This window comes from Sardina pilchardus, chromosome 17 (assembly GCF_963854185.1).
Source record: "Sardina pilchardus chromosome 17, fSarPil1.1, whole genome shotgun sequence".
Taxonomy (NCBI): domain Eukaryota; kingdom Metazoa; phylum Chordata; class Actinopteri; order Clupeiformes; family Clupeidae; genus Sardina; species Sardina pilchardus.
Genome location: NC_085010.1, coordinates 13791574 through 13816162, shown reverse-complemented (window position 1 = coordinate 13816162; position 24589 = coordinate 13791574). Strand labels below are relative to the sequence as shown.

Here is a 24589-nt window from a genome sequence, read left to right as displayed (position 1 = left end):
AACATACGATCTGAACGTATGGTTCTGTCCGCTTTTCAGCTGTTCAGTCCAATAATAGTGCTAAAATCTGACTTCATTTTTGAAAGCTTTTAGCTTTCAAAAATCACATGGTGATTTGGTTTTGTTATTTTGTACATATTCACTGTTATAAGACCAAATTCTATCCTATTGTTCAAGATGTCATCCCATTATTTTTTACAAGTGTGATAAGGTGACTATCTGACTTTATTTTTTATTTAGGCCTACGCTCTAGAACCTAGCAATCTCAGAAAATCATCAGGTAGTACAGCAAATATATAATACTATATTCTCTGAGACGTATTGTAAAATAACTACATAATTCCCATACAGTAGGCGGTGATAAATGTGCTTTATTTCTTCAACAAAATTAGACCAAACCTTTTTTGAAGTCCTGCAGTAACTTTATTAGGCAAATTTGTACATCAAATGAGACACCAAGTTGAACAATTCTGATATCAATATGTCAGTAGCAGGCCAGTTGCATAGAGTGTGTGTCAATACACTTTGGACAAAATATATAACGTAAATGATTTGCAATGATATTTTTCGCCATCTTTCTTTCGAAAGTCCATGAAAATTGCCTGCAAAACCATGGACTTATTTACAGTATTCTAGGAAGGACAGGCATTCATATGAAACACATTTTATCATTACTCTGGTTTGGCTACTGCAAAAAGTAACTATGAATTGTCTTAACATAGCCTATGTCCCTCTTTACCTGAGGGGGTACAGTATGTCATAAAACACAGTTCTTGAGTAAGCCAGACAACTGAACTGAAACTCTAGATGTTGCACTTTGTATAATAGAAGGTCCACATCTTTGCTATGTTCTCTTCTGCAGACAACAAGAACTTTTGGAACTTCTTTTAACTTCAAAAAAACATCTCAGTGACTCAAAGGAAATCAGGTCTTCTGCTTCCTGCGACCACTCCTTCGACCTTCTTGTGGATCCAAGTGAGTTCTTTCGTGCCTCTTCAGGAGCCCCGGAGACCTGAACTGTTTACCGCACGGACCGCATTGGTATGGCCAGGTGCCTGTGTGGATGTGTGAGTGGTCCTTCAGGTGGGAGGAGTGCTTGAAGGTCTTGTTGCACACCTTGCAGGTGAATGGCCGCTCCCCTGTGTGGACGCGCTGGTGCCTCCGCAGGTTCCCCAGCTGGGTGAAGGACTTGCCGCACTCCTGGCACTGGAAGGGCTGCTCGCCGGAATGGATACGCATGTGGCACCTCAGCCCCTCGGGGCTGGAGAAGGTCTTCTGACAGATGTGGCAAGGCACTTCCTCTTTGGGCTTGTCGTGCTGACGCTGGTGCTTCTTGAGGTCGAACATGTAGACGAACGCCTTGCCGCACAGGGAGCAGAGGTACTGGCGCTTGCCCGCGTGGTAGCCCATGTGCCTCTTGAGCATGGAGAGGTGGATGAAGCTCTTGCCGCACTTGGAGCAGTGGTGGGGCCGCTCCATTGTGTGGTAGCGCTCGTGCATGCGCAGCTTAAAGGCCGTGGGGAAGGTCTTCTCACAGTGAGGGCAAGGGTATTCGTGCTCCGAGGTGTGGCAGGCCTGGTGAATCTTCAGGTACGACCCCTGCGTGAAACCCTTCCCGCAAACCGTGCACTTGTACGGCTTCTCGCCCGTGTGCACCAGGTGGTGTTTCACCACGTCCGCACGCTTCCGGAACGCCTTGTTGCACACCTGGCACTGGAATGGACGCACGTTGGAGTGGATCTTCTCGTGGATCGTTAGGAAGCTACGGGAGCGGAATGTCTTCCCGCAAACGGAGCACTGGAATGGTTTGAGACCCGTGTGCGTGCGCTTGTGGTCATCTAACAGACAGTGGTAGGGAAAGCCTTTGCCGCACTGGTCGCACGTGTACGTTTCACGGTGCTTCCGAGCTTGTGCAGATTCCTGGGACTCGCCATCGCCGGAGGTGGTCTTTTTGCCGAGAAGAGTCTTGTCCTGGTCGCCACGTGAACGGCAGCGAGACTTTGCGGTTCTGGTACGAGGAATGCTTGATTTGGGCAGGCTTGGTAGGAAAGGAAGCGAAATGCTATTTCCTGCTATTTGTGAAATCCATTTTTCCACACTGATTGGTGTGACTTCTGACGTTTCTGCACTACGCTTACTGGCAGCAACAGGGTTTATCACGTACACAGTGGAGGGGGTGGAGGACTTTGCATTGGGTCTTGCAGGTTGCTGGATCACATATATTTGCTGGTTTGTCTTTGTGCTTTCAAACTGCGACCCACCTTCACTTGCGGTTTCTCTTAAGCTTTGGATGGTGTTCATTATCTCTCCAATCTGTGAGGCGTGTGCCTCTTCAGTACTGGGCTCTTCATCAGAAACATATTCAACATGGTCAAACTCCTGTGGTTCATCACACTCCACAATTTCATGAGGTTGACTTGAATCGGTGATCACAACACTTTCCATAACTTCTACTGGACTGGTCGGGTCAGCAATGACCACAACTTCTTCCTCAATCAGACACGCAGGAGGAGCTGTAGAGGACAGAGGCATACAGAGTACTATGATAAAGAGATATGAAAACATACTGTACAGATGTGACAGCAAATATCCTAAATCTTTGGAGTACGCAACTGTTCAATCGATTCAATATGAAAGTGAATAATAGACACATCACAACAAGTCTGACTGTGACACAAGTTAAATTTTTTGGTTAAAGTATACTTGCATACCACTCATCAACGCAACCAGGTTCTGCAGGTCCTCAGGATGTTCAAGTAGCTGTGTGCAGTCCTCCAAAGCACAGGGGGCAGCACGCAGCCATACCGCAGTCTATTTATGGAGGCAAGGCAGGGTAGAGTGTGTGTTGTTTATTTATTTTGTTGTCTATGTTATTTGTTGTTATTTGTATGTTATTTGTTTGTCTTTCTGTGTGTGTGTGTGTGTGTGTGTGTGTATGTATATATATGACCTGTCTCAAGTCTGGCACTGGCAACAACTCCTCCACTCTGAAGAGGAACTCCAAAACCAGGTTCTGAAGTGCCACCTCATATTCTGGACCGTACAGCTGAGGAAACACATTCTGTGGAGAGGCAGAGCAGGATAAACGCTGTGTGAAAAAAAAGACACCAAAGATGAAGGGGTGATATAAAAGGACAGGACAGTGATAAAGAACTTACCTGAAAATAATGAGTTCTTGAGTTCGGGTTTGTCAGGACCGTTTGAATCAGCTCGGCAAAGTCATCTAAGTACTTCACAGCCTCTTCCTCTTTACACTGAAGTAAATGGTAAAAATGTCAGTGTGCTTGGAGGGGTTACAAAACAACAACAAAACATGATACTAGTTAAGAAAGTGAGAAACAGAATCCCATACCGACTGTTTCAGCTTGTTTAGTGAGTCAAGGTGAGGTTGGATGGTCATCGGTGATGGGCATTCAGTACGGTAAGACTCCAAGATCATCTAAACAAATTCATGAATGACTTGCATGTATTACTGAAAATAAATGTCAATACAACAGCACTGCCGTAAGAGATATATAAGAAGAGGGAATGAATATCTAAACTCCCTTCCATACTGCAGTTGGATGAATCCATAAAACACAGTGGACAAAGGCAATCATAACCACATCCCGTTCACAAAGAAGTCTGTAAAGTATTCAATTTATACAAGTTCCAAGTGATATATCTTTGAAATTATGTGCACTCTCCATCGATCATAAATATGCATGCAATACTATACTATATTTGCTGTCAATAGAGCTAACCCAACAATCTCACCCTGGTTTGAAGCTGAATGACGAGCTTTGTGATTTGACTTTGGTTAAAGAAACTGGGGGCCGCATCAGACACCAGACTGATGAACTCCACCAACTTTTCATATTGGGCAATGCTGTGTTGTTCCGACACCTGCCACATAAACGCTGACATCAACCGTAGTGGAGACACCAAAAGGCGTAGGGAGGAGAGAGGCAGGGGAGTGACTGTGGAGGGACACATAAAAAACCCCACAGACATCATGGAGATAATTACACACTAGTGCATGGTTAGGCCATTGTAATTAAGTAAAGTAAGGTAGTCGAAATGACGGTGAGGAGGACTTGCACTAGGCTATGCTGGTTAACATGCTCTTTAAGAAAAAGGAAAATATTTTGCCGCCAGCAGCTGGAAAATTGGATTTTGATGTAAGAGGCAGGCCTTGCAAACATTGCACATCATATGTCAATGTTGTTTATAATTTAATAATCATTTCCGCTTCATTGTGAACACACAGCTTATTACTTTTATTTGCACCAGGTGAACATCTCTACAATAAGAAACAAGCATGTCTTCCTGTTAAACCTTAGTTGAATGATGTCCGATTGAGGCTCTTTGTTGTTGATGTGTTCACGCGCACAAACGCTAAATTTAGCTGAAGTTAGTCGGCTAGCAGGCTACATCCAATAAGCCAAAATGACGAAGGCAAATAACTTACTAGTTTTGAAATGCTCTGCAGATGTCATTCTTCCTATGAAGACGGCAATCGATTTAAAACATTGAGGTAAAGGAGCTTACAAACGCCATACATTTGTCGAGGAGTTAGAACTTTACGGATTTGGCTAATACGTGAACACAGAAACGACCAGCCATGTTAATACAGGAAATAGAACCTATCGGTGATTCTTGCTGTCGATGCACGTTGTTTCAAATCTTTACAATGCCGCCACCTACTGCCGTGGAGTAGGGCTAGGCTAACCAAAATTGGCATCATCTTGAGTTTCAAAAAACTGTCTTTTCCACGTCAAAACATTATATTATTACAATAATGATAACAGTGGACGCACGAACAAACTGTCAGGTAGAAAAAGTCAACCGTTTCCCATAGCCTGCTTCACAGCGCCTGAATGTATCTGCCCTTGCATATTGTGAAAATATGTTGGCTTGTCGACCAGACTTGGTTTTATCCACAAACCTGTCACCATGCCGCCATCCATTCCTGAAATGATTAGATATTCTAGAGGTTCTCCGTGTAGACCGCGGGCCCCACTAGTGAGAAATAGAGACACTAGGCTACCCGAGGAACGACTTTCTTTAATAATAGCCTAGGCTACCTGTCTTTAATGTTGAACCAAAATGCGAAAAAAAATATTTAACGTTACCATTTTGCTGGGTTGATGGTTTCAGTTGGGGCTTGAAAATGTCCCAACTCCAAAGTGGAGAATGACAGAAAAAGTTTGAGAACCACTGTGAGTCCAGAGTCTTATTGATGCCAGTCGGCTGTCGCTGTCCGCGGTCCTGACAAAGGCCTATTGATGGATAAGCATAGAGTGTTTGTAAATCTAAACTTGTAAACAACTTGCAACCTCCTGTTGCAGATGATAGCCTACAACAAATGCATGCTCTAAAAATGCAGTCCAGACGCAAGTGGTGTTTTTGCCTCTGAATCAGGCTTATTTGTGGTAGAAGTAGATGCAAGTCACTGAAGCGCGAGGAATTTTTTGTACAGGCTCTGAATAGATTTGTACCACTGTGGTGGACTTTTGGTAGCGGCACGAAGCTTGAAGTTGGAAGTAAGTAAACGAGTAATATGTTTTGCTCTCTGGCTTTTCAGAGTTTTCGCTGGTAGTAGCGCAGATTTGTCAAACTGCTTCCATGTGTTACCATTATACCATTAGATCTCCTATAGTACATCTTAGACAAAACCGTAGACAATGTTAAGGCTATTTTTTAAAACATAAATTGCATCGACTATTAATTGTTTTCATTTGTTCTCATTTGTAATGAGTGTGCCCTCACAGGCTGTGCGTCAAATGCCATTTTTCTATCTTCTGATCTGGTCATAAATTGTAGCCTATAGGTCATGGTTAAACCAACAAATTACCAAGATGCATACATATTTAATATTAATTTGATTCAAAGAGAGTAGACTATGGCTGCACACGCGGAGTTTCTGTTTAATTTAGATTTTGTGAAGAATCATGATAACGTTTAGTTGTGCGTATTTGGAGATAGGGTTTTTGTACGACGGCTGATAGGGTTTGTATCACTGTGGTACACTTTTGGAAGCGGCACAAAGCTTGACGTTGGAAGTAAGTGATTGTGTTTCTTATAGACTAAACTGTAGTGTAGGCGATGCGATTATTTCATCTTAAAGCGTTTCAATTTTGTGTGCGATTTTATGGTCCTTTTGCAAATGTATTTTTATGGTGAAAAAGTAGCATGTGCTGTGCAATAGGCTAATCACTATTTCGCAGTTTCGTAATGTTTATGCTTTATTTCGGATGGCTGCCGTTCTCCTTTTTTATAGCCTTATAGATGAGAAACGAATTGGAATATTTTCCAAAATTTCCAAAAACATTAAGCTCCAGGCCATTTGTTAGATCAACCACTAAATGCGCCCTGCATGTTTAACATGCAGATGCAAGTCACTGAAGCGCGAGGAGGTTTTTGTGCAGGCTCTGAATACATTTGTACCACTGTGGTGGACTTTTGGTAGCGGCACAAAGCTTGAAGTTGGAAGTAAGTAGAAAAAGACCTATGCCATTTTTCTAATTGCAGAGCTACATTGTATATAGCCTACGATTCTAGGGAATAGCTGCGCATGCATGCAGTTGGGGTTGAATTGAAATTTGTGAAAAGTAATGGAGCAATATAAAGTGTGTAGTTGTGCGTATTTGGAGGTAGGGTTTTTGTACGACGGCTGATAGGGTTTGTATCACCGTGGTACACTTTTGGAACCGGCACGAAGCTTGAAGTTGGAAGTAAGTGCTTTTTTTACGGATTAAACCTAATTGTACAGTAGGCCTAGGCGATGCGATTCTTTCAGCTAAAAACCTGCCAATTTTGTGTTATGGTCTTTTCACAATTATAGCCTATCTTTCTGGCAAAACAAATATATGTATACCGGAGAATCTCAAAGGTGGACTGTACACTTGTATGGCTTTATACCATGCAATTTTTTTGTCACATTTAAGAAGTGCAGAAGGCTGTGCAGAATAAGTCGAAGTAGGCCTACTAAAAAAGCGTAATCACTGTTCCACTGTTATTAATATTATTATTATTATTATTATTATTATTATTATTATTTCTGGCGCCAGTCGTTCTCCTTTTTTCTAGCCGTATTGATGAAAGATTATAGCCTGTTTAGTGTTTCCAGAATAGCTTTAACAGAACAGTTGTTGGAGCACCCACTAAATGCACCCTGCTCTAAAGCTGCAGATCCTAGTCACTAAAGCGTGAGGAGGTTTTTGTACAGGCTCTGAATAGATCTGTACCACTGTGGTTGACTTTTGGTAGCGGCACAAAGCTTGAAGTTGGAAGTAAGTAGAAATACGCCATTTTAATCATTGCTGAGCTGCTATAAATTGTATAAGCTATGGTTAAACCAAAATTATCAAATAAGACGCACAAAGCTTTAATATTAATTTGATTTAAAGAGAGCATAGCTGCACATGTACGACGGCTGAGAGGGTTTGTATCACTGTGGCACTTTTGGAAGCGGCACGAAGTTTGAAGTGATTGTGTTTCTTGGACAAAACCTAAATGTAGGCGATGCGATTTATCATTTTAAAACTTTCCAATTGTGTGTGCGAGTTTATAGTCTTTTCAGAAAATATCTTTATGCACCCTCAAAACGAATGTGTTGGACACAGAGATTCAACAAATTGTGTTATTTTCAACAAATAGTGTGTAACAAATAACAAAAGCAATGTGTATCTGAACACAGAGATGCATTGCTTTCAACACATTCATGTTGAGTGTGGCAACAATCTCTACACACGGTGAGCATAAAAACTCCTGTAATCAGCGATAGTAGGCCTAGGCTATCAGTGCAGAAATGTACCAAACAACCTTTGAAAACCGTTGACTGTTCAGACTAAGTCGAAGTATTTAAAAGAAACGCAAAACGGAAGTGTTCCGTCGGCTGTTCAGAAAATAAATCAGTAAAATAAAACACCAACAGTTTGAATGTTTTTATTTCAAATGATGTGGTTGTCTGTTTTTTTTATATACTGGATTAAACGAACTTGCAAATCGATATGGAAGGCAATTTTTGGTGCGAACGACATCAATGATGGCCATGCTATTTTCAGATAATTCAAAATTAAACGCCTGCAATAACGTTCATTGTTGTGAATGTTATCTAATGACTTAGTAATGTAATCTACTACCTGTCCCATTCGTGCCACCCTCTGCCTCTCAGGTAACACCAGCCCCAAACTGACAGTCTTGCCCCCGTCAAGCGAAGAGCTCTCCAGCAAGAGTATTGCCACGCTGGTGTGTCTGGCCAACGGAGGCTTCCCGTCAGACTGGGCTCTCAGCTGGAAGGTGGATGGGAACAGCAAGACTGGGGTGGCCAGTCGCTGGGGTCCAGAGAAGAACGGCCTGTACAGCTGGAGCAGCACCCTGACCATGTCTTCCCAGGAGTGGACCAAGGCTGCCTCCGTGACCTGTGAGGCCAAACAGGGCTCCCAGTCTCCAGTCACCAAGGCTATAAAGCCAGGCGAATGCTCTGACTAGAGCAATTCCATTTTCTTCAGTCTGGGTGACTGATTATAGTATTTGTCTTATTTTGTATCGTTCATGTGCTTACTGTACTGTGCTTATCTTCATTGACACATATCCACAGCCTTTTACTTCTTACTATCTTGTACTGCCTAATCAATGAGAAAATGTTCTTGTGCCATTTCTGTTTTTGAAAAAAATTTGAGTTGGAAAAATAAAAACTTTCTACTGAACCACACCAATGTTGTTCAGTTATTCTTAACATTTAGAATTTCTTAAAAAAAATGTTATATTAAAGATAAAATTGCAGACACTCTTGCTACAGTTAATCAAATACAGTTTCAAACAACTGTGCAAAAGTGCCGCACACCTGCTAATGGTTCATTTCTATTCTTAGAGCAGCAAAGCCACTGAACCGTAACCATGCAAATATGAGTTTCAACACATCAGTAAGCACTTACTTGCACTCTAAAGACAATTTCCTCAAGACTGTGTGTCTTTGGGGGGTCAATATCTAAAAATTATGACCAGTTGTATAATTGTGTGAGTGTAAACTTTTATTGAAGTTACAGTATGATATCATTATTTGTTGTCATTTTACACAAAATTTGAGTTCTAATCACACTCTGGCACTGGCAGTTGTAGTTGGAATAAATGGATTGTGCTAATGACTGAGTAGACACCCATTTGGATGACTCTTGCATGTGGCAGATCTGAATGCACACAACACACGATGCTAGAGAGATACAGTAGGAGCAGAGATTCTGGAGCTGATACTGTATATCTTGCATCATAAAGTGATGTAAAGTGATAACCTTCACAGATTCAATATTACACTGCAGATTAGTGTAGGCAATATATCATATGAATTTATCAATATATCATATTCGGTCACTGTCACTTTATCACTCTCAATGTATAATTTCTTCTTCAATGTCAGGAAGCAACAGCACAATAAGGGAACAGAAAGTGTCTATTCTGAGAGTGGAAAACTACCAAGCTCTGACCATGCAAATTTCATCAGTTCTGTGACTGTTACAAGACAGTTTCACAGATGGATGAACTTTCTCATGCTATTTTGTACCAACGGAGTTACAATTACTCTCGGAAAACTAAAACAGGCAAGACTCAGGGTCACCAGGCAAACTATAACATCTACAGTCTGCAAATTACATGTGGCAATGATGACCTTGATATGACAAAGCTTTAAAAATTATGTCAATTGTATGTGCATGTATTGGTTTTTTTCTTTGCATGCAACAGTTTCTCCTCTTTTTGTGAAGGTTTAAAAGATGTAATTGTCATCAAGTACTACATATTGTGTGGGTTAATTATATTTCACTTCCTGGATCACATTTCACATTGCATAGCCAGCTTACTGTTATTTTTATTTTATTTTATTTTTGCTGTTTTTTTTATCCTTTAATTTTTTTTTTCCAGCCTGGGGGTGCTAGAGCCTATGAGCTCCCAAGGTCGAGATTGATGCAACAGCTCCATCTAACGGCCAAATGTAATACACTCGACTATACATCATCCAGTGGTTACAGTAAGAACTATTTGGACCTCTGTTTGAGACATAGCCTACACATGCTATTCATCACATGGCTTATGATGAAGGCCTTAGTTGAACAAGTAATGACTTAATTTATGCCCTGCGGTCGGTCCAAATTTGTTAATATCTTACTGCATTTACCTTAACCTATATTATCCCATTTAATTTCATTTCGTTTTATCTCTTATGTTGTATTTTTTTTGTCTTTTTAGTTTTGCTTTGTAATTGTGTCATATACTGTCTCTGTCGGTCTCTTGTTTGCTCTGCTCAGCCTTTTACATGTTTTGCTGTTTTTTATGTTAGCTACACTACCGGTAAAAAGTTTGGGGTCAGTTAGAAATTTCTATTCTACTCCATAATAGACAGGAACAATCTCATCCACCACGTCACCCTATGAAATTACTAGATTACTACGGTGACATGGCAGAAATGGCTCCTGCTTTCTACCATCTATATTGCCACCTACAGGACATTTTTGGTATGGTATTACCGTCTACCATTTTATCATCCTGATTTTTTTTTGTCCAACCAAGATTTCTTCTTCCTCAGCCCATTTATTCTCCTCAGTTATAGATATTAAATATTCTATAGCAATTGGTTGATACCGAGTCGGCTGTCACTGTCCGCGGTCCTGAAACATGACGCTAATTGATGGGTAAGCATAGAGCAGGCTATTTGTCAATCTAAAGGAAATAAAATGTGTAAACAACTTGCAACCTTCTGTTGCAGAGGAGACATATATTAAAATGTTTCCAAAGGCAACTTTGTACTCTGCATGCCCGAAAGATGCAGACGCTAGTTGTGTTTTCTTGTACAGGTTTCGAATTGCTACTATGGTGGATGCTAGTCACTGAAGCGCGAGGAGGTTTTTGTACAGGCGCTGAATAGGTTTGTATCACTGTGGTGGACTTTTGGTAGCGGCACGAAGCTTGATGTTGGAAGTAAGTAGGACTAATATAATGTGTTGCTTTTTGAATTTTCGGATTTAGTTGAAATGAGCGTAGATTTCTCAAACTGCTTCCGTATAGCGTTTTCTAATAAATAATATATACTATTATGCCAAATAGGACGTCTTAGACAAAACCTTAGACATTCTTACACTATTATTCTAAACAGAATTTTTTTTTTTTGGCTTTAATGATTTTAACTTACTCGTATAATGATTGTAGGCAATCCTCAAATGCCATGTTTCTATTTGCTGAGCTACAAGTGAATAGTAGGCTATGGTTAAACCAATAAATTATCAAATAAGATTCAGAAATATTTCATTTCATATTCATTTGATTTCAAAGAGAGAATGGCTGCGCATGCGGAGTTGCTGTTGGACTGACATTTGTGAAGAATAATGGAGAGATAAAACCATTTGTAGTTGTGCGTATTTGGAGGTAGGGTTTTTGTACGGCGGTTGATAGGGTTTGTATCACTGTGGTACACTTTTGGAAGCGGCACGAAGCTTGAAGTTGGAAGTAAGTGATAGTTTTTCTACTAGACTAAACCTAAATATAGGCGATGTGATTCTTCATCTTAGAACCTTCCAATTTTGTGTGCGAGTACCTTTTCAGAATATATATTTATGGAAACATCTCTGTACCCAGCGAATAGGCCTATACCAAAACAATGAACTTTTGTCATCTACGAAAAGTAGACTTATTTTTTTATATCAGTGCAGAAATGTAGTCAACCAAACAAATGTGCATTAGGTTGAAAACCGTTGGCTGTCCAGACTAAGTCGAAGTATTCAAAAGAAACGTAGCCTAATTATTCCGTCGGCTGTTCATAATATACATCAGTAAAAAAAAAAAACCACACCAACAATATTTGTATGTTTTTATTTCGATCGACGTGGCTGTCTAGTTGTATTTTTACAGACGTTTAATCCAGACAGTGGATTAAACGAATTTGCGAATCGATATACCGAACATGGAAGACAAATTTTGTTGCGAACGACATCGATGATGGACATGCTTATTTCAGATAGGCTAATCCATAATTAATGAAACGCCTGCAATAACGATCATCGTTGTGAACGTCATCTAATGACTTTAATCTACTACCTCTGCCTTTCAGGTAACACCAGCCCCAAACTGACAGTCTTGCCCCCGTCAAGCGAAGAGCTCTCCAGCAAAAGTATTGCCACGCTGGTGTGTCTGGCCAACGGAGGCTTCCCGTCAGACTGGGCTCTCAGCTGGAAGGTGGATGGGAACAGCAAGACTGGGGTGGCCAGTCGCTGGGGTCCAGAGAAGAACGGCCTGTACAGCTGGAGCAGCACCCTGACCATGTCTTCCCAGGAGTGGACCAAGGCTGCCTCCGTGACCTGTGAGGCCAAACAGGGCTCCCAGTCTCCAGTCACCAAGGCTATAAAGCCAGGCGAATGCTCTGACTAGAGCAATTCCATTTTCTTCAGTCTGGGTGACTGATTATAGTATTTGTCATATTTTGTATCGCTCATGTGCTTACTGTACTGTGCTTACTGTCTTCATTGACACACATCCACAGCCTTGTACTGTTATCTACTTGTACTGCCTAATCAATGAGAAAATGTTCTTGTGCCATTTCTGTTGCAAAATTTGACTTTGAAAAAATAAAAGCTTTCTACTGAACCATACCGATGTTATTCAGTTATTCTTTTATAAAGAAAATGTTTTTATTGAAGATGAAATTGCACACACTCTTGCAATAATTTGAAATACAGTTTCAAACAACCGCGCAAAAGTGCTGCACACCTGCTAATGGTTCATTTCTATTCTTAGAGCAGCAAAACCATTGAACCGTGACCATGCAAATATGAGTTTCAATGCATCAGTAAGCACTTAGTTGCACTTTAAATCATGTCAAATCAATCAAATCATATCTTGCATCCTTGTATAATTGTTTCCTACTCCCAGTATCTTCTTGCCCTGATCTCACAAGACCACACTCCACACTTTCCTCATTAGGCTGACACAGAGTCATGTCAAGTATACATTTTCAAGACATACAATCACAAATACTTATGTAATGAAACACTGCGTCATTATGATACACTGAACAGCTGTCCATGAAGGTGAAACAGGACAGTGTTAGAGTAACTGTCAGATAAAAACTGTCCGTGTGGCGCGAGGTTTTGGTCTTAATGAACCACAGCCTGATATACCAAATAAAGCTTTTATTGTCAGTTGATTCAAATGTCCCACAAAATAAAGCATTCACTTGTCAGAAATAACCTCCACCATGTTAATAGCAGTTTTCACAGTAAAGTGGGCACTGAAACAACAAATAACCAGAACTTTCAATGGTTTTCAAAGTTTCAATGAAGACATGAACTTTTTCCTATCAAAAATCTTTGGAACAACATGTGATTTTGTTCCTGGGACATCGTAATGAGTTGATGTCCCCATTGCTTGAGAGTAGTCACTTGTTACAAGACTGGGGAAGGTTGTTGATATGTTAATAACCAATCAATGTGTGCCTAAAAGCAATATGTGCAACTAATACAGATATTGTCAATTTTATAATGCTAGTCATGGCCTCAATTGCCTCTTCAGAATACAAATAACATAAAGTGATACATAAAGTGATAAGCTTCACAGATTCCAAGTTACACTTACTGCAGATCAGTGTAGGCAATATATCATATGAATATATGCAAGTACATATTCTGTCATGTCACTTTACCATTCTCCTACAATGTATAATTTCTTCATCAATGTCAGGAAGCAACAGCACATAAGGGAACAGAAAGTGTCTATTCTGAGAGTGGAACTACCGAGCTCTGACCATGCAAATATCATCAGTTCTGTAACCTGACAGTTTCACAGATGAGTGAACTTCCTCATGCCTTTGGTAAAGGGTGTGTGTGTGTGTGTGTGTGTGTGTGTGTGTGTGTGTGTGTGTGTGTGTGTGTGTGTGTGTGTGTGTGTGTGTGTGTGTGTGTGTGTGTCTGTGCATGTCATTGTGCATGAGTACAAAGTCGGCGTAACTTGAGTTTTATTCATAATCTAGTACTCTGACCATAATTTGCCATTTGCTCCACCATCAAACAGGTTGCCTTTACTATTGCACCATGATTTATTGGAACGTTGTTATAATTATTGTGTGGACAACAATGATCTTGCTTCAAATGATCTTTGAAGTTTTTTTTAGTGATTGTAGCAATACCTTATATATATATATATATATATATATATATATATAGTGTGTGTGTGTGTGTGTGTGTGTGTAATCTTTTTATGCTAATGAGGATTCCCCCTTTGCCACCTTCAGTCAGTCAGTACTCTAGTGAGTTAGTCATGCATGGTCTTACCAAGGGAAGTTTTTGTACAGCTCTGTATCACTGTGTGAACACGTACACACTGTTGGGGTAGTGGAAACTCTGACAGTAGTAATCTCCTACATCTTCAGTCTGGACTGCACTGATAGTCAAACTGAAGTCTCTCTCAGATCCACTGGCACTAAATCTGGATGGTGTCCCAGAGAGGAGAGTTGTTGCTTTGTGGACCAGGAGTCTAGGAGCAGCTCCAGGTTTCTGAAGGTACCAGGCTAATGCAGGGTATCCCCATGCTGTGTATACATTACTGCTAGCTTTACAGTTTAAGACTACAGTCTCTCCTTGCTGAACAGCTTTCACTGCTGGGGTTTGTGTGAGTGTAATCTGTCCACTCGATTCTGTTGAAAAGAAAATAATTTTGAAAAAGGCTCTGTCTTTTTTTTCTTGTCTTGAATCATCTTAATCATAGGCAGGCACTGTAAAAGATTCTTACCTTGACAGCACATCAGAATCACTAACACATACACATACATAAAACTCATGGTTATGTTCATTGCGAGAATTTTTTTTTTATCAGATTGCTACTCTGGGTTCATCTGATTAGACTATAAATGTTTCCAGATTCTGACACAGCTTGCACAGTCAAAATAGCCATGCAAATTATGACATGAATATGAAAGACCCTCCCACATCCAGGTTTCACAATTAGTAGACATGCACCTTAGTAGTATTACTGTAATGTTTGATATGGCTTCATTGTAAATCACATTTGTCAGTTCAGTCTGAAATGGAATATTGCCATGTTTCTCAGCCTTCTAAAAGACAGCACTAACAAATGAATACATTATGAGATTAGATAGTAGAAAAGATGTCAGGTTTATATCGGGCCCTTCTAATTCGTCTTTTTAATCTATCCTCCCTCCCTTCCTTCCATCCTTCCTCTGTCCTCCGACTCATTCCCACTGATCTATGAAGAACACTGGATAGACTACTGTTGCAGCCCCATTATTCTTTATCTAGATCAGTGGAACGAGGACCGAGGGAGGAAGGGAGGATAGATAAAAAGACAAAAAATAAAGATTCCAAGATGAAATTTCTTTCAGTTTGCAGACTTTTCTTTCCTTCTGTTGGGAGAGTGTTGGGAGTGTTCTGTTTGTTAGTTCAGTTCAACCTTACACCCGTTAAGTGGGGTTCAGACCAAAGATTTGCGACGAGACGAGCTGTCACGTTCTAAAACCTTGCAACTGCGACTAGACATGTAGAATGTTTTGCGACGACTTGCAGCTGTGTAACACTGAATTCACCGAATTGGCCATTAGATGGGATGGGCTGAGGTTCTCCCTGTAGCTCCTGTAGAGTCTAAACTCTCTCTAGTGATTAGGTTTATGGGTTTTTTTTTCCACATTAAAAATCTGCCACGGTTGATTTTTTTCCACCTTACTTGTAGAACCCTTGTGTTGCTGTCTTTTTACTAAATGACTGCAGGTTCTTATTATTGGTCATCTGCCAAGCAGTAGACACATAGGGGCAATTGCTCTGTCGCTAGTTTGGAGTTTAACACGGTTTTAAACTCGGTGGTGACGCAAGAAGTCACGTGACGACTTAAGCTCCATTGCTGTGTCATATGCACCTGTGGTTTAACCTGCTGCTGCGTTTTACCTTGATCTCAATTGCTGTGTCTTCAAGGAAATTCAAATCACCCACTAGAGGGCGCATTTAATGCGTGTTAGTCTAATCTCGGAAAGGACATGGTTTAGCGGTAGACTAAACCATAGTTTGCAGGATAGCAAGATAGATAGGTGACAGCTTACGCTTCATAAACCGACACATACACACACTGTTGGCTAGTTTGGACTTATTACACAGTAGGCTACAATAAAGGCTACAAGATAGCAGTTGCTTAAGTTGGCAAATGCCTAACTACAAATGTACAAAGAACGAGTGGGCCTATTCGTAAAATAGCCTAACGCACGGTAGATCGTACCATCAACACTCGATTATGGTCTTTATTTAGGCTACTTAGGCTGCGCAAAGCATTTATTTGAGGCAGACTTCCAGGCAAGAACTTTTGTTACACTGTGCGTTTTATTGTGAGACCAGAGACATGCGTTTTGTTAGCGGCACCGGTAGGCTATTAAAAGCAGTAGTTTTCAGTTTAGTTTGGGGTTTAATTTACTTTTGGACTGTTTGGTGATGTTGCTAAATGTAGAGACTGATGGGCACTGAAATATTATTATATTTGAAGGTTCACTATTACGTTTCATGTCGTGAAAGGGATTTCCACCCGCTGTTTGCGGGAGGCGCTTTCATTCATTCAATGACTGAATAGAATATGTAAGGGATAATCAACGACGTGCCGTGCGTTTATAGGAAAATAATGCACGTTCGAAGTGGTAATAAGGACCCGACGCCGCAGGTAATAAGGAATAAGGACCCGACGCCGCAGTCCTCGATAAGTGCATCATTTTCCTAGAAACGCACAGGGCGCGTCGTTGATTATCCCTTACATATAATATAATATAATAGAATAGAATAGAATAGAATAGAATAGGTACTTTTTTCATCCCGTGAGAGAACCAACCAACCAGCGGCGCTCGGGGAGCAGTATGATTTGAAAACGTCTGCCCCTATCCGACACACTAACATGCATTTCACAGGCATTAAAGACAGTTGTGACATTATGTAGCCTACACCGCACAGATGCATTTTGCCTGGCCATGGTGTAGGCCTGTTTAGGCTGACAAAATACGTAGCCTAGTCCCACATGGATTCGTAAAGGCTGGAATGCGCACGGAGCCATGGAATGTGGGTTTAGTGCCCAGCATAATTTGTCCATAGTTGGGCTGAAGTGTGGCGATTAAAAGGCTTATTTTTGCTCCTCCGTGTAATGTTCTATTTAATTCGTGACAATTGATTGATTGACTGATTTAATGTTATAAATAGCATAGCCTACTGGATAAGATTTCAGATCCAGATTTCCACAAAAGTAGCCTAGACTATTTCATGATATATTTCAACATAATTTGCGTTTTATTAAAATGTACATTTCCAAAGTGTTTTGGCACTTAGAGCGCATTTAGCCACAAGAGTCATAAAAAGTATCCCGTCAAAATCCTGAAATGCGTTAAGACTGTTGAATTACGACTGCATCTGCTGGGGTAAAACTCAAAACAGCGTACTTCCGGCTTCCAGGCAGTTTAACCCCAGTAACTAGGAATCAGCCGATCCTGTCTCATTTCTGACACAGCAATCACGTTAAACTTCGTGCGCAGCTGCGTGTTAAACTCCAAAACCTCCGTTTTAAGGAGCACGGTTTTAAATCGTAGCACAGCTAACACAATGCTAACTGACAGAGCAATTGGCCCATTATGCTTTAAACGATTCGTAGAAAATTGAAAAAAAAGAAAAAGAAAAAGGTGCAACTCAAAGAGAAGAGCGATGAAGTCAATCATCGTTCAGCAAGCCAATGTAAGCTGCTCAAAGAGCACTTCATGTCCAGAGAGGAGAAAAGGTGCAGCAGGAGGAGAGGGCTTTAGGTCTGCTTTATGTCAGGCTCTGTTGCTGTCCCAAGACTTGCATTGAATGACATCATTTATTAAGTAGGCCTAAGGGATAATGTATAAAAAGCTGATCATTATCGGAAAAGAAGTCCTGACAACAGGGAATATACATGACATACACACAGTCATTCTGAAAAGGAGGGTTCTGGCTCTGAAACCTCTATGACACCCACAGCTGCTAAATCAGGTCCCAGATGAACATATGACTTGATGATGGCAAACAGATTGAGAGTTTAGGATTGTTGCAAGTTTCTGTTGGTACCAGGCATAGCAGTGCGCTAACGTATATCACTGCTGTTTTTTTGGACAATGATGACCTTTATATGACTAAACCTTTGCAAATGATGTACATTGTATGATATCTGAATGTATTGGCTTTTTGCTTTGCACACAAAATTGGATTTTTATAATCCTCTCCTATTCCTTGAAATGTCTACACATATACTTCTATATTAATATTCTAAAAGCAACAATCACACACAAAAGAACATTAACTGCTTCGTTATCACCACCATGCCTCATGGAGTAAATATCAGAATACAGAAATGATAGCACCTTGGTTTTTGTTTTGTTTGTTTGTTTATTTGTTTGTTTTTCTTTAAAATTGCACAAATTGACATGAATTCAGATACAATAATTATCATTTGCTGTTTCCTGTAGTACCGTGTATACCAAACTTCCTCTTGGCCCTCAGGGAATGGCAGAACATCAGGTGTTAGATGTGACATGAGCAAGTAGTCATCTCTGGAGTGTACATGCAAATGCTGCCTCCATCTCCACAGCGCACTTTCAGTTACCAAAAAAAAAAGAGTTCAAATTACGCTTCAAAATGTCAAGCATACATTGATGTAGGCATGTATAAATGTCTATGGATGTAGGTGCATAGGCATCATTAAAGTAAAAAATGGAATGTCATGATGTCATAACATGGCAAAATAATCTCATGGAAGTCATCATGTAACATGATTAGACTTCTGAGCCCCCAAGGTGACACGGCAGAACAAAAATGAGATGAAGGAATTGAGTAAAGAATGTCTCCTTCTTTATCTATATTGCCATCTACGGGACATTTATGATACACCGTCTACATCTATCGGTCTAATTTTTCCCATAACCAAGATACCTCCCTCCCCTTTATTAGATCTTATTTTCCCCATCAAGAGATTTTTCTGCCGTGTCATCTCATCTCATCACATATAGTTTTTCCTCTTTTGGCTGAAAATATGTCTTTGTCATTTAGTGCTAAATGTTGTGTGCGTCAATTATATTTCAGTTATTATATGGCTCTCTAGAATGTTGAGAGAGCTCCCGTTCACTTTGAATGGACCTCCCCAACGTTCTACCGGTGATTAATATGTATAATCACCGGTGAAAGTATATAATGACCGCTGTCAATGGCAACGGGTTTTGTGCTTCTAATTCACGTCTTTCATATCAATCCGCAACAAAGCCGTTCGCTGGTTGCAATGGAATTTCATTGAAAGTTACCAAGTACGTTACCAGGCAACACCTAACAACTGTCAACTGTGGCGAACTATTTATTTTCTAGAAGTTAGCGGAAGCCACCAAACGGTAGCCAAGTCATTGCTAAAGACACATTGAGTTAAGTTTCATTTCTCTTTTTGGCAAGTAGCCATATAATAAGCGGGATAATGTATAGAACGCCGGTCATTATCGGAAAATAATTCCCTTCAGGACGAAGCAAAACCCCTCTGCTGCGCGTCGGGGTTCTGTTCATCCTGTCGGGAATTATTTTCCGATAATGACCGGCGTTCTATACATTATCCCTTACTTAGTGGATCATATTTCCTTATTGCATAGTCAGCATGGTGCATTTATTTATTTTTTGCTGGGGCGTATGAGATCCCAGGGTGGAGATTGATACAACAGCTCCATCTAACGGCCAAATAATAAAATCGACTTAAATTCTTCCAGTGGTTAAAGACTATCCGGGCTTCTCTTTGTGTAGGGTGATATCAGCTAAATTGGGCCACTTTTTGGTAAATCGCTTGGGACAGTAATACAATATTATCTATGCCTTTTCCAAGTGTTTTTATGATTAATAATGACTGTTTTTCATACTTTTGTGTTGAAAGTATGTAAAAAAATATAATTATTTAGGCCCTACAGTTCTTGAAACATCAGATGTGCCAACTTTTTTCGCATAAGCAGTTTCAGGTAAAATGGGCCAGCAGCTTCAGGTAAAATGGGCCAGTCTAATTTCAAAGGGAAATTATAGTTAATTATCCATTTTAATTTTTAAAATACAATTGCTAATACAGCCACATAACATTTAGACTGCATTAAACAAACATATTCATATGTGGCATTAATAAAAACACATCGTGGGTGCAAACCCATGAGCACTTAAAAAAGTCAATTTTGGAACCTGACTGATGCCAGTGGTGTGTGTGTGTGTGGGTGTGGGTGTGGGTGTGTGTGTGTTTAGAACAAATGTGTAAATTACAAAAATTCACATTCAAAATTGATAATTGATATATTCAAAATGGTAAACTAATATTACTAGTGCGTGTGTGTGTGTGATAAAAACATTTTTCCTTCTAGTTTGCCATACTGGTGGTGGGGGGAGGGGGTCATGGTAAGTGTGTGTGTGTGTGTGTGTGTGTGTGTGTGTGTGTGTGTGTGTGTGTGTGTGTGTGTGTGTGTGTGTGTGTGTGTGTGTGTGTGTGAGACTGTGTGCGTGCACGTGTGTGTGTGTGTGTGTCAGTCGGTGTGTGGGTACATAGGCTACACACACAGAGAGAGAGAGATACACCGTGACACACACACACACACACACACACACACACACACATACACACACACACACACACACACACACTCACACACATGTGTATGTGGCCCATTAGAATGGGCCCATAGGATGGCCCATTTTAGCTGAAACCATATGGCCCATTTTACCTGAATGGGTTAAGGTAAATTGGGCCGCCAAGAAAAACATGATTTTTCCAAAAAATATGTTCATATACCAAGCTAACAACATTAATTCTGATGGATGCCATCAAGACAGATATAATGCATAGTTTTTTTTATGGGCATGTTTGTTTTTTTATAGATTTATCATCCTTATAATAGTTTAGTCAGATTCGCTATGCCAGGCTACTTACCATACAGTTTTCTGGTGCAGTCTTGATTAGCATTATTGCCCTGCCCACCATAGCAACCATAAACCAATCAAATCACCTGTTACTTGTCAAGCACAGTTATGACAACAGTTTAACACCCTTTGCAGTCATTGGCTCTAAATTCCAGAGGGGCTGGGACCCCCAAACCTTAAATGGCCCATTTTACCTGATGGCCCATTTTACCTGATATCACCCTACACACTACACACAAACCTTTTTATCTGTTATACTGTCTTTTTGCTTTATCTTCAGTTTTGCTTTGTGAGTTTTGTCTTGCTATCTCTGTTCGTCTCGTTTTTGCTGTTTGCTTAACTTTTGTCATTTGTGCTGCATGTTCTTCATAGAAGCTATACATGATTTACTGTATGAGGGCGCTATACAAATAACATTTAATACAAATTGCATTACTATTAGAACGATTGTATTACAGTATTAATTCGATTTAGGCTATATGCTACCAGGCTTTTCCATAGCATTATCTAAGTAGAAGACTATGTGCTCGCCTCGGCGTGCATAAGAGCAACAGGCGGTCGATGGATTTCAAATGAATTTTAGAGCTACAAGATAAAATACAGCTTCATAGTCTGAAACATGGTTGATTTCCACGGCTTCATTTTCTAACATGCTAAAGTGTAGAATAGAGAGTTGTAGTTTACGCAGTGTCTCTTCGATGTCGCTGCGTGTCAGGCGTAAACAGGAGAAGCGTTGTCCAGCTACAGTGTAAAATGACTCTCCAAGAACACCGATCATCACAAGTATTCCACCTGGCTTTACGAATGATGTGACATTACGAAGAGCTTCACAATAAGATGGCAAGTCTTTACACGCCGCCTCCAAACATAAAGACGTAATCACGCAATCCGCCGGCTCTTGGGTCAAAGGGTGGAAAGGGTTCTCCAGGCGCACATCACACTTCACAACGCTTTGCACTCGCTGCCTAAGGAGGGCCTCCACTTCAACGGGGCTTCTGGTATAACATAAAATAAAATAAAACAAAAAAGGGTTATTCTGGAACAAAGTCCTGATGGGCAAATGTGATGCTTATTTTACAAAACCAGCTTTACATAATACCCGGTACACAACGGTATGGCATGCAGTGGTTGTTAACATCCACTAAAATGTTAAGAGTAGGCTATAATACAAAATGGGTCTACAATGTTGGCCCTCATCAATGGCACAGTTCTTGCTTTGCAGTAATGTGAAGTGACGTATCGTATGCCCAGGATTCACCAAATTAAGGAAGGGGATGCCATTTGCAGATTGCATGCGTCTGGCCTTACATCGTTCTTGAAAAATGAATCCTTGCCTTTCTTTCTCCATGTGACAAACGTGTTGGATCACCGGGGTCCAGTCGAAACAACCAGGCGCGTTACAGAGCCATTGGCTGAGTTCAGCGCGATTTCTGTCTGCGAAGTCCGACAGGACGATGTGGTCAAAGTGCGCACAAGCACTGATAACGCAGTGAATCGACGCTGCGCTGCCAACGTCTATCAGGCGCTGACCTTTGTATTTCCCTAATGGTGAAGCCAAGAAAAAACACAAATATGTATGTGGTTAGCCTACCAAATCAATCTTCCTCAGTTAACTGTGGCAAATTAATACATAGTCTAATAGCTACCTATCTTACACATTAATAGCGCTCACCTGAGGAGAATGTTTCACTCAATCGATGTAAAACAAACGCAAGAAAATTTTCATCGGTATGACCACTTGGATTTGAAAAGAACGTGTCGAGGTATGCCCTTGAGTCGAAATTGACTTGATAAAATTCCCCCTCGGTGAAATGCAATAATGGGTCCATTTTACAGTAACTATAACTTTCCAGCAGAATTTCAAACTAAAAGCCTATTATTATATGGAGAAACCGTGCCGTTTGAACTGATATCTCTACGGAAGGCATTCCGCGAGAACCACATTTCCGTGATTGAGCAATACCCTAAATTCAGCTAGAGTTGTTTGTAATCAAGTCATTTTCAGTGTCAGGCCTCCGACGCTAGGGGACGCAGACCATTTGTCCTTTGTCCAAGCGAGAAACAGAGATATGAAAATAATTGAATTGAATTGAATATGAAATTCTCTCCTTTTAACCTTTATAAGGTCTTCGGGTCTGTGGGACCCGTTTTCAGTTTTCATCTTAAGAAAAGTTATACAAATATTTTTTTTTTCCAAACTGAGATTCATTGGCCTTGGCTCATTTTGTATGAGGAACATACAGTAATTCAGAAAAAAAAGCATTGACACCCCCCCCCCCCTGCACATTTCTATTACATACAGGGTCTTCGCGGGTCTATTGGACCCAGGGCTATAATGTGTGGAAATCATAGGTCCTGTGTCACCTCATTTGCCCTTTTAGGTTTCTGGGCCTGTGTATGTGTGTGTGTGTGTGTGTGTGTGTGTGTGTGTGTGTGTGTGTGTGTGTGTGTGTGTGTGTGTGTGTGTGAGAGAGAGAGAGAGAGAGAGAGTGAGTGAGTGAGTGAGTGAGTGAGGGAGAGAGAGAGAAAGAGAGAGAGAGAGAGAGAGAGAGAGAGAGAGAGAGTAAAGCAGGTGAATGGGCCCTTAGTGTGAGCCACCAGTGCAGTTCCCGCACAAGGTTGCAACATTGTTACAAAATTGGAGCACCCAACCCTAACCCAACCCCTAACCCAACAATATCTGCACTCATATTCCCACACATTTCACCATCTGTCCTGCGGGAATGAATACCACACAAGATGGCAAAGCGATTCTCAGTTCAGACTGCCTTAGAATTGATACTGGAAGAGACAGAGGGATTTGAAGATGATGCAGAGGAAGAAGTACCAGAATCTGAGGATCATGGCAGATGTAGTGAGAAAGTTCAATTTCTAATACATAATTCACTATAGTTCTGGAAAATCATCCTTCATTTGTACATTAGTTGATCATTGTCCAGTTATGGCTGTTTTATGATGCATTTCCTTAGTTTGTTGCATTTGTGCAACAAAAACGAGTAGCACTTCTGCTCTTAACCATGTGATTTAACAAAGGTAAAGGCAGCAAATGTATCAAATGTTGTTTATATGACTTGCAAATGGGTTGAAGTAAACATCTGCTGAGTATTTTAACAAAAAAAGGTTTCAATATGTTGAATTAAAGACCCCAAAATGCCATGGGTCTACCAGACCCAGCAGGACCCCATGTGTAACCAAAAAACGAAGACCCTATAAGGGTTAAATAGCATAAATAGTTAATAATAGCGATAAATAAGACTTTCAAATAAAGTTGAAAAGTGTATGCCACTAAGTAGGCTATAATACAGTTTTTTTACAATCACTTTGCTACTATTTTCACTCACTTTGCTACTTGATGTCATTTTTCAAAACTCTAGGCACAAATCTTTCCAGCAGCTGCAGCCACTCTGGAGCGCCTGCTTCGGCTCACTGGCGGTGCTGTTGGGGCAGAACAGGGCATTCATTATGCAACATTAATTCTAGTCAATGCTTTAGGCCTAATTCATGACTCTCTATGGAATATTATCATGGGGATTGGTACTTCACTCGTCCTATCCTGCAGATCTCCAAAAGGAGATGAATCTGTCTATGAGGAGCTGGACCACGGACTGACCACAGCCGGTTCCTCCAGAGGTCGTCATAGAGGTGAGAGGTCA

At 40.6% G+C, this 24589-nt stretch overlaps 2 protein-coding genes and 2 gene segments (V, D, J or C); 2 read left to right on the top strand and 2 right to left on the bottom strand.

Moving 5' to 3' along the window:
• Positions 1-8698, top strand: part of LOC134061808 (Ig kappa chain V-III region MOPC 63-like) — a 74118-nt gene extending 65420 nt beyond the window's left edge. Inside the window, 2 exon segments of the V gene segment in view lie at positions 5490-5525; positions 8159-8698. Coding sequence covers positions 5490-5525; positions 8159-8475 — 353 coding nt within the window.
• LOC134061807 (Ig kappa chain V-III region MOPC 63-like) overlaps positions 1-12612 on the top strand; it is a 98828-nt gene extending 86216 nt beyond the window's left edge. The window contains 2 exon segments of the V gene segment in view: positions 10918-10953; positions 12080-12612. Coding sequence covers positions 10918-10953; positions 12080-12396 — 353 coding nt within the window.
• LOC134061804 (zinc finger protein 852-like) lies at positions 401-4609 on the bottom strand. Its single transcript, XM_062517605.1, has 7 exons — positions 4451-4609; positions 3757-3959; positions 3353-3439; positions 3159-3254; positions 2951-3061; positions 2712-2811; positions 401-2513 (listed from the first exon to the last, which is right to left on the bottom strand). Exons 1-7 carry the CDS (start codon positions 4476-4478, stop codon positions 925-927), a joined length of 2214 nt encoding a protein of 737 aa, XP_062373589.1. The 5' UTR covers positions 4479-4609; the 3' UTR covers positions 401-924.
• Positions 12613-20535: 7923 nt separating the features above from the next.
• Positions 20536-22879, bottom strand: zgc:64002 (uncharacterized protein LOC393330 homolog). The gene is made up of 3 exons (XM_062518547.1): positions 22609-22879; positions 22271-22478; positions 20536-21931 (listed from the first exon to the last, which is right to left on the bottom strand). The coding sequence occupies exons 1-3, from the start codon at positions 22763-22765 to the stop codon at positions 21505-21507; spliced, it is 792 nt and encodes a 263-aa protein (XP_062374531.1). The 5' UTR covers positions 22766-22879; the 3' UTR covers positions 20536-21504.
• Positions 22880-24589: the final 1710 nt, after the last annotated feature.